The sequence below is a fragment of the Athene noctua genome, chromosome Z (assembly GCF_965140245.1).
Source record: "Athene noctua chromosome Z, bAthNoc1.hap1.1, whole genome shotgun sequence".
Lineage (NCBI taxonomy): Eukaryota > Metazoa > Chordata > Aves > Strigiformes > Strigidae > Athene > Athene noctua.
In genome coordinates, this window is record NC_134077.1 from 78,864,462 (window position 1) to 78,875,168 (window position 10,707).

The window sequence follows — 10,707 nt, forward strand, 5'->3', positions numbered from 1 at the left end:
TACTTCCTTTCAGACCTAGCGCTGTTCTTCCTACTTGTGTATAGTATTGTACACAGTATTTGTGCGGTTGGGGAAAAAAACATTTGCAATGTTATCTTATTAGTCTGGCCAATGTGTTCATGCTGTGAAAAGTCTGGTATCGTTTTGCCTTTTATTCTGAAATGTCTTTGCTGTTTTTTTTTTTGTGAACAGCTTTATGATTCTGTTTTGTTTTCCCCTGTTCTTCAGTAGGTTTCCTCCAATGACCATTGATGGAATGACCAGTTTGGCCGGAATTAATATCCCTGGACATCCAGGAACTGGATGGTGCATATTTGTGTACAACTTAGCCCCTGATGCTGATGAGAGTATCCTCTGGCAAATGTTCGGACCCTTCGGAGCAGTAACCAATGTGAAGGTCATCCGTGACTTTAACACCAATAAGTGCAAAGGTTTTGGATTTGTGACTATGACAAACTACGATGAGGCAGCTATGGCAATAGCCAGCCTGAATGGATACCGCCTTGGGGACAGAGTATTGCAGGTCTCCTTCAAAACAAACAAAACGCACAAAGCCTAACAAGTTATTCTCAGTGCATTAATACATGAAAACTATACAACAAAGGCAATTTACAAGAAGCTTTATGCATTAGTAAATGCCTTTGTTGTATGCCAGTGTGGAAATGGGGATAAAATGACTACTTAGCATCCTAAGAATATGTGAGATTTTTTTATTGCTAATATTTGAATTAAAACTTCTTACATATCTTTTGTGTTTGAATATTGACAAGAGGTACAGGGTTTTTACCTGTCACGATGCATATTCTATTGCCTTCTTTGAAGAAGGTAGACCTTTTAAAATGTTTCAGCTAAGGGAAGAAGTTTTTTCTTTACATGACTGTAACATATGAGTAAACATTGAGGCTTTGTGTTACACTTTAAGTTGGTTTTTGGTTATTTCTTGATTTGCCTTGTGTTTAATTTACATGTTAATACATCGCTGTTTTGTTGTTCAAGAAAAGTATTTGAAGTTTACATTTTATTTATGAAGTTATAATCAGTATTTATTTTATAATTATCATTTGGGTTGGGGAATGGGAACACATTATAAAAGCTTATTGTAAGAATACTGGAGAACTTTTCGTAAAGCAGTACCTTGCCAAAGAGATAAGAGCCTCTTTGATGTGGGTTTAAAAAAGCATCTATTTTTGTAAAAAAAAAAAAAAAAAATTTGGAGAAACTTTTTACTGGTCCTGGAACAAATATTTTGACTTGAATACTTTGAGAAATCTCTTCATATGACACCTAGTGAGCTTTTAAAACTTACCAGGAAATTTGCAATTGTTGGGGAAAATTTAGAAAGATTTATGATGTAGAAATACTTTTGAGACCTTTGTATTAAGAAGTAGAGTCAATGGGATGCACTGTTGGTTTCATTTTTGTAATCATCAGTGGAGTCTTTGATCATCCTGGTTATTAAGTGATAGGTGGCTCACATTAATTTGTGATTTTGAAACAAATGAAAATTTAAAAAAAGAATATAAGAGCAAGCAGGAAACTTAAAATACTGAGATGGGGGAAAAAAAAATCTGTTCTTCCTAAAGAATTCCCTTCAGATAGAGCTCATGGTGTTTAGTGATGTACTTGCTATTGTTTGAAGAATTGTTTTGTCTTTAAGAAAAGACATTGAGCATGGTTTGCGCTGTAGCAAATCAGCAGAAGTGGCCCGAGTTGGGTGTTTCTGGAGGTATTTTGAAAGCTATGTTCAAGGCTAACACCTGAGCTTTGTGTAATGTAAATAAGACCTTGAGTTACAAACTTTTCAGCTAATTTTGGTTTGAGTTTATTTTATGTTAGATGCCAATTGATGTTCAATTTTGAATGTTTTTGTATGAGTTTTTTCTTTGTAAATGGCATTAACATTGTTACTTGAGGTCTGCTTATTCATTTTTGTTGTCCTGAGGACTTGAATTTACAGTGCATCAGATCTGTTGCTATTTTTGTCTGTAGATAGTCTAGCTTCAGCTGTTTATGGTGATGCTACATTTTTGTTTATAAATATGTTTGTGGTAAAAAAACAAGTATAATCATAGGTTTTGAACAAATTTCCTTACATTTTTCATACAAAAACCATAAATACCTGTATGCTATTGAAATTTAACTTTGTATGATGCTTAAATCACTATTTGGGGAAATAGAAAAAGTCTTTACCATGTATTGAAAAAAATTTAAGAAAAAAAATACAGAATATTTTCTGATTAGCATCTAGCTTATAATTAAATTTTTAAAAAAAGCTGAGGGTTTGATGCCTTCACCAGGATGCACTGACAACTATGTAGTTACGTCCTGCTTTTTGTATAAACTGAGATGCTCATATGCTTCCCCTTAGAAAAAGCAATGTTCTATGCATAACATAGTTGTACACTATCTTTGCAGTTGCTTTTGGTTCATATTCTTTTAAATTGTAGTTATAAATTTTTCAGTATAGTACAGTACATATACTGTGAAGCGCGTGCTAAAGTGAATAAGCGAGTTTTCATGCTGACCCACTCAATGCTAATCAAAAATCAATTGGCTTCCTGAGCACTTCCTCATTCTTAGGTGCATTTAGATTGTTAAAGCTAATCCTCTGCATTAAAAATTGTATATACTATAGAAATCACAAACTTTCCAATATGGGGAAAACAGTAGCTACATGCTTCTTTCCTATACTACTGTAGCAACTAATGGCATTGATGAGAAGGCATGTAAATTGGGCTTCACTTTACAGTGTTTATCAGAGCACTTAGTAAAATATAAGGCTGGTATTTATTTGAAGTTGTATAGTATGAATTAATTCGCATCTGTTGGAATAGAAAATATATTCTGTTGAGTATTTAAGAGGTTGTACATGTTTTCTTTTGTGTTTGGATCCTTTGTACTTTTTCATGTTCAGTACATCAATAAACAAAGTTGAAGGGAAAACAGTGTCACGAGCAGGTCTCTTACCATACTGTCCTCTGCTTTAATGGGTAAGCAATCTGAGTTGAGAGGTTTCTGCAAAGCTCGCAAGCTCCTCTTAACTTAGCCTAGATTCCTAGTTACCCACAACGAGGTAAGACAGTGGAGCTGTATACCAGTTTTGTTATGTTAGAATTATGTCAGATCTTTTCATTTTGGTTTTATACAAACCTCTCAATACTTAGGCTGATAGAATAAATTAGGGTGATTAAACACATTCAGAAAAAAAAAAAATTGCTGTCTGGCTGGCAGACTGCTATTCACTGTAGCTAAGTTAATGCTCTAGTGTGTTAGGATAAATAGGAGAGGGAAGGATTTACTCTTTATTGCAGTGTCCATTTGCTGTTTAATTACTGCATTAATTTCTGGGCTCCATTAATTGAGTATTCAGTTAACCTTGGCTTGCTGTTTTCCTTTCCCAGCTCTTGAAGAAATTCTCTAAAAAGCAGTTAACTGTCTCTTGCCCTTTTAAAGTACCCATTCTCCTAAATTTATTTGCTTTGTTCAGCTGAATTAAGTGAATTTCCACCTGTGAGAATCCAAAAGTGGATTATGCAGTGTAGCTTTTTTACAACTGTTTTCTTTCACCTTCTCTTGCATCTTTACTGTAAGATTTTCTTGATGCAAAACCGCGTAGCCTGTGTTGTGGTGTGGAGCACTTCCCATCACTGCTGTGTGATGGAGTCAAGCTTACTTGGATGATGGATGCTCTCTTAAGTCTGTGAACAACACATGTAGATAATAGTACCTCAAGATATGTCAGTTTGTCATAACAAGTGATAACAAACTGACTCTTTATATTTACTTACAGTGTGTACTTTTATGTGGTTATATTCTTTGGTGGCTGAAGTAATGAAAAGATGCAAGACACAACGCTTGGCAGCAAATGAGGAGCTATGTTTAGAGTTCATATTCCAGCGAGGGCATCTGTGTGTTCAGCTTGCAGTCTTTCATGGAAGGATAGTTCTAATTCTCAACTGACATCAGTCTGAGTATAGTGTAACTAGCCACAGTTCAATTATCTTTATTACATGAAAATGAGGACAAAAACGTGTTTATGTAATTGCCTTCAGTTTAAAATCAAGATTTATATTTTTGAGGGTTAACTGTAGATAAGCAGGTAGTCAAGGAGCAACGCTAAAAGTTACCAGTAGTAAGTGCAGTTGCCCAAAGGAAAGGTCAGTGTGTAAAAACACAAATTTGATAATATGTAGCTGAGCACCTCTAGGAAACTGGGGCTCATGAGTAAGAGAATGTGATACAAATTTCTACAGAGTTAGTACTTTTCTTACTATATTAAAGTTTTATGATAAACCTATGGAAGAAAATGTGAAACTGCTTTGTGTGATATGGTGGTGGAGGACTAGTTCCTTTTGTACCTATATAATAGAGTTCCAAGAATATCTATAACACCTGTACAGGACTAAGTGTTAGATGAGAGGGAAGCATGACCCTGGCAGAGGGTGAGCTGTAATGTTAGCTGGGGCACTTGTGGAAGGGCCTTGTTACGGCAGAAGCATGCTTGAGGCTTCTGTGCTGCCTTCTGCAAAAGATGTGTGTCATGAAATCAGCTGTAACAGGTGAACTTCTCACCTGTGTCTAGAAAAGCCTTCCTTTGGGAAAGGAGTGTTTGCTGAGTGTGAATGGAAAAGGTGTGGTTTTTAAGTGGACGGCTGTCTGTTGGGGTTGTAGATGGTGTGTATTTGTTGCATAACACCCAGGGGTCATCGGGTACAGTAAGTCAGGGGCACTTCTACCTGTACTGCTGAGCAGGCCCGACTGACGTTAAAAATCTATTTCCCTTTGTATTGTCACTTCAAAGACACTGCATGAAGGTGACTAGATGGATAGGAATGGTGACTTAAGTTACATCTTGAAAAGCAGCAAGTAGTTAGGATTTACTGGCAAAATCTACAGCTTGATTCAGAGAGTATGTCAGGGTTTTTTACTGTAACAGTTTGAGAAATGAACACAATTTGAGATATGCTCCATGGGTAAAATAATAGCCTGGGATTGTACTATTTCAGCCCTGTTCACACTGTTGATCCAACTGTGCTTGTGCCTTCTTTAACATCAGGCTTTGTCTGCCCAGCTGTGACATTTGAACCGGCATTTCAATATGTGCCTCTCAAAACAAAGAACAATGCACCTATTTTTACACTTAAATTTTCCTAATTATACTTCACTGTGGAGGCATCCATCTACAAAACTACTGCTGTGATGACTAATACTTTGGTCCAGCAGATGTGGTAGCACACTGGAGGTCATCTGGGCTTTTTAAAGCAAAGCTGGAGGAGAGGTTGGGTTTTCTGATGGGACGAGGTGGAACAGGTACACTGTGATAATGCAGGAAGTCTGCTGTTCGGTTGAAGAGCAGTTTTAATCTGAAAAGCCTGACTTGTTGCCCAAAGTTTTAGTAACTGTGACAAAAATCAAGGAAGCAATGTAAACTTTCAGGTACTGTCAAAACAACATGAGTGACTTCAGTGGGTTAAAAGGTTGCTTAAATTTATGCTATTAAGTCTGATGCATTACTGTCTTATATAGTAATTACTCTTACTTTCTGGTTTTCCCCAACATTCTGCTTGGAGACATAAATGTGGTAGCAAGGCAAACATGAATTTTTTCATACTTGTAAGGCTGCTCTGAAAAAAGCAAGCATAACTGCAGGAAGTTAATAAAGCATCTGATTTCTTATTTTATGTACTATATCCTGTGGCTCCTATACATAAGTGAGTTTAAGTTAACATGACATTTTTAGTGATCCTGTAATACTGTAAGGAAAGTTGCTGCAAGTGCTGGCAGAGTGTTGATTATAAATACTGCAGACTTTACGAAAAAATTAGAAGAGCTGAATTTGAAGCAACTGTTATTACAACTGTTATTAAATTCTCATTTATGAATTAGGACCCTTCCTTAGTACAGCACATGTATTTCTGTTGCTGTCAGTGCAAGGATGTTCTTAGTTCCAAGTTTTTCTTGAACGTTCTTCTGATAAAAGCTTCTGCAGGTCACTCAGCTGATGATACAACAGGGCTATTTGCCAACACTTATGAAAGACAATATTCTCTAATAAAAAATTAAATAGCCCCGAAAGTTAGTCCACCACTTCAAGATGTCTACCTGTCTCAAAAGTTTGGTATTAACTTTGAGAAATACAAGGTATTCTGTAGCAGCCTGTTTTGTCAGAAGGAAAGCAGAGATATGTCAAAGTGAAACACTTATTTCCTACCCCTATCTGTGCTTTGTACCCTCACAGAAGATACAACAAGCAGAAGTGTGGTGGCAGACTTTTTTCGGTCCCTGGTTAACACTGGCACTATTCTGATGGATTTGAACAGTTCAGTTGTACCCTTCAAGCTGCCCATTCAACAGTTCATGTTTTCTGAGAAGTTATGACTCCAGAGACTTTCTGGTTTAATTACTTCTTTCTTGTTGTGTTGCATATTCATTGCAAACAGTTGCAGTATCCATTTTTATTACCACAAACTCAGATATATTATAAAACTGAAGTTTGAAAGTAAATGTAAACTGTAAAAGTAAACTGTAACTGTAAAGCCATAAATAATGCCCGCTGATGGTGGGGTTTTTTTGTATAGGGAAAATATTTAGTAGAGTGAGTTTAGGCTTCCTCAGATTCCTGTTCATTGTGCTAACGGTCAGCAGCCACACATGATGTGTTGTACCCCATCTCATCTTTCTGATCTGTTATTAACCAACCCATTCATGCATCATCAAGACACGTCATCATGCATCCAAGCCAAGCAAATAGATTTGTGGAAGTAACAGAGGAAAAGCTGAAGAACAAGAATGTAGGTTGTGTTTTACAGACTTCAGGGAAGATCAGAAAGGGCAAAGTTAATTTTCAAATTATCCATTAGGTTGCCTATCCAGGACTTAGAGAAACTGTCCTACAGCTGATTAACAACTTACTTTCAAATGAGAACTCACTCCTGGATGCTGCTGGTTACTCTCCTGATTGAAAACAGCATCTTCCACATTCTAGATAGCCTAACGGTATTTATCATAACCCTGAAGCTGATGCCTCAGGAATCTATATGTCCACCCCTCAGAACAACTGGGGAAAGAAGCAAATCCCAAAAAAGAATGTTAAAGTTGTAGAAAATTCAGGTTGTCTGAAGCCCATCAAGACTTCTCTTGTTTCAATGACTACTGTCTTTGGTCATCCAAGATAGCTAGTTCTTGCTTCCTCTGGGAAAATGGGTATTTCCTTTTCTGCTACCAAGCTAGCTTCTTCAGAAAAGCAGAACCAAAGCAAAAAAATGATGTGAAAAAAATAAAGGCAAAGGCAGTGGAAGCCTGAAAAGGAGCTTTCAAATTGTGTTGCCAAATTCTGTCGGCTGATAGTGGGCTTCTTTGACATTTATGAAAAGCATGGTGAGCAGAAAAAAAGTAAACTAAAAAATTAGAAGTGAACTTCCTTGGCTGACTGTACTGTCACCTGTGAAGTGTTGTATATTTCTTGAGATCACCTGGTGTGGTAAATCTTTGAAGAGACACTGAGAGCCCTTACCTTAAGAATCTGTCCACAATAAAATTCTGTAGCTATTAATTAAAAGGAAAGGAAGAGTTGCAAGGAACTGATGACCCAATTTCCTTCCTCATGATGGAATTTGAAGTAATTATTAGATGTATCAAAATAACTTACTTTATCTCTGTTCCACACAGAGCTTTTTCCTTAGCAGCAGCTCTAAGATGAGGATTTCTATAGGACAGTGAAGGAATCGGTTCATACCAGGTACTTAGAGGCAAACTTAGTTTCCTTGGAAAAAGGAGATACTTCTCCAGTTGTGTAAAGTTCCTGAAGATGCTGCTGCTGCAAAGCCTTTTTTTTTGCCTATGTGAGAATTAGCAGGTGCTTACTTCCATTGATGAAGATCAAATTTGTAAAATATTCCAGGTGGGAGTGGTTTTGTTTTACTTCAGGGTACTATGGCTGAGATTGTCTTACAGCATTGTCTAGTTCTTAACCTTCTACTTTTATAAATTTTGAACTGTAAACCAGCCTTACAAGGTCTAATCCAGGGAATACATGGTAAATGATGTCAAGGAGTCTTGTTAGGCATTATGTGACTATGTTTGCACCTATCTAACAGCGTTTTCTCCTTAGATAACTCCTAAACATAAAAGGTCCTTCAGTAGTATGGTAATATTGTGATAGATCTCACAAAATACACCTCCTCAAATTGTGATCTTTAGATTTTTCCGAATACCCTGTTCAGAAACAACCCTGTAATCTGGTGAGTCTAGTCCATGTCAAGTATCCCTTCAGCAGATGGGGTTTTGAAGAGTTGGGTAAACTTGCAAATTCAAAGCTATTTGGCAGAATCCAGCAGTAGTCATGGTAACAGGTACCAGCAGGTTTTGGGACTGGAAGCTCATTTCGGATTTTGTGTGGTTTTGGGCAAAACAGTCTTCTCCAAGTGTCCCCGTATTAGGAGAAAGCAATGTCTGGCTCAGGGAGAGACCCCGTTCCTGTCATGAAGTGGTTTCAGTTAGCCACCAAGACAGGTGGAAAATTAAGAGTTGAGACTTTGGGTTCAGAAAGTGTCTTTGAACTTCTTTAGTATTTCACCAGGAATGCATACACTATGCAGTGGAAGTCAAAATGAACCTAATTGCATACCAGACATTTGGGAAGATAACTACTTTTTTTTTTTTTTTTCATGTTGGTACTGTCATCTCTCTACTCTGAGTAACTCCAGGCCACCTGCGGAAATACCATCTCGGATCTACCTAGTTTAATTCTTGCTGTCTGTTGAGGCTCCTTTGCCTATAGATAAGCAGGCGTGTCATGTTCAGTGAATGGCACTTCCTGTTGAAGGTCATGGGGTTCTTATTTCTTGTCAGGTCCCTTAAATGTCTTCAGATATTGGCAAACCTTACAGATTCTAAGCTGTTCTTTCTGAATCCAGACAGCTGCTCACCAGCTGAGCTCTAACAGCCCTCTCAAGAATCTGATTTTCATAGTAAATGAAGCAAAACTGGTTTACGGGAGGGTTTTTCTTTTCATCTCTCATGTATTGTCCCTTCCAGCTTCAGCATGGTACGTTGTTCCTAATGCTTTGTGGAAAAAGAGTTGCTTCACATTCAGACTTATTAATATTATTATACCAGTATTGCCAGTATGATGTTTTCAGACTGGAGAAAAGGAGGGAGCAAAAGGATATGAGAGTGTCATTTTACTTTTAACACTGGCATGTTTTTCTCTCCTTTTGACTACTACCATGAGCTTGCAAGCTAAGTATTTTTCACTGAGGCTGTGCTCTTTCCTACTGTGCAGGCTGAAGTGCAGAATTCAGATCAAGTCTGTATTCTTCATTCTTTTCAGTCCTAAAATTACAGTAGCACCTTAATGGATTTGTTACTGATACCATCAGAAGAGCATAAATTCCCACTGATACAAATTAAGTTATGAAAGAAATTGGGTGCTCTGGAACTACCCCAGCTTCAGTAGATATGCAAAATAAAAATATATCTCCCCAAACATGAGGAAGCAATTTGTAGGGGGAAAATTCAAGAGGGAATGAGAGTTGCCTTGATGTGTAAATATTTCTTTTCTTTCTTTACTTTAGACTGTGCATGGTTTTTCTATTGCTGCAAGATGTATGGATGCAGTTGTCAAGATACATCTGTTCAAGGTGCTGGTAGGGCGAAGATCCAAAGAAAGAAGATCCAACCACCTTGTTGACTGGGCAGGGTAGAAAGACACTTTCTTAAGCCATTGGAAGCTCACCTGGATTCTACTGCCAGCAGAGGCCTTTACAGGTGGGAAAAGATTGCATTGTTCAGAACTTCAGTGTAATCTTTTTCTTTCTATGCATTTAAGCGCAATCTTTTCACTACTCTGGAGTTGAAAGGAAGATCTGGGAAAGAGTGTAGGACCAACAACCTAAATGTTTTTAAATATCAAACATAACACTGATGCTTCTGCATGTTTAGCTTATAGAGGCAGAGATCCCTCATCAGGTAGACAAATCCACCATGTACTTTTGCATGTGTGAACAGCACGTATATTCTCACGTAAGCATGGCATTTTCCCCGCTGCTGTTCTCCCATAATGTATTTCTGGCATGTGTGCTCTTGTAAATAACATAGTGAATTTTTAACAGGAGTAGGTTCCAAACATGCTAAATTGTTCACAGCTATAACAGCTCCCTAAAAGCACATGTCAGGAAATCATAAACTGTTACACAGTGCTAAAGGGATGCAAGAATAGCTGCACAGAAAGAGTGAAACAGGGATCTTGTTCTTTGCGTATGAGAGTTAAGATGTTGTGTTGGCTATCTCTGTGCCAGGTCTGGCAGGCTTCTCTAAGGAACTTGTCACCCGCCTTCCTTCCGAGCCAAGGTGGAGGCAAGATAAAACCTGACTTCAGATGTAGTGTGGGAGCACAGGCATCTCTGGTTGATGGTACACAGTTTGCTTTGTCTTTTCAGAGCAAGGACTGCACGTACAGGGTCAAGCTGGTGCTGGAAGCACAGTGTGTGCTGGTATGGCTTCCCTCTGGCCACTGGGCTATTGCACTTGTGGTAGTTCACTATCCAGTGCACATCTTGGCAATAAAGTAGGGCCTAGCCTTAAATGACTCTGTCAGAAATCTGTTGAAGGTTTTTTTGGAAACTGACATTTAAATAGATGGTAAATGTTAATACAATTTACAGGGGTAGGTTTTGCTTTTTTTTTTTTTAAAGTAGCCTTTGTCCT

General features: G+C 37.8%; 1 protein-coding gene across 5 annotated transcripts in view; it reads left to right on the top strand.

The window, feature by feature from the left end:
* The window catches only part of ELAVL2 (ELAV like RNA binding protein 2), a 101,051-nt gene extending 98,989 nt beyond the window's left edge, over positions 1-2,062 (top strand). For 3 of the 5 annotated variants that reach the window (XM_074931352.1, XM_074931353.1, XM_074931357.1), the window contains one exon: positions 229-2,062. In XM_074931352.1, coding sequence (XP_074787453.1) covers positions 229-559 — 331 coding nt within the window. In that variant the 3' untranslated portion in view covers positions 560-2,062. The remainder of the gene's footprint in view (positions 1-228) is intronic. The other 2 variants (XM_074931355.1, XM_074931356.1) reach the window with 1 other exon arrangement.
* Positions 2,063-10,707: the final 8,645 nt, after the last annotated feature.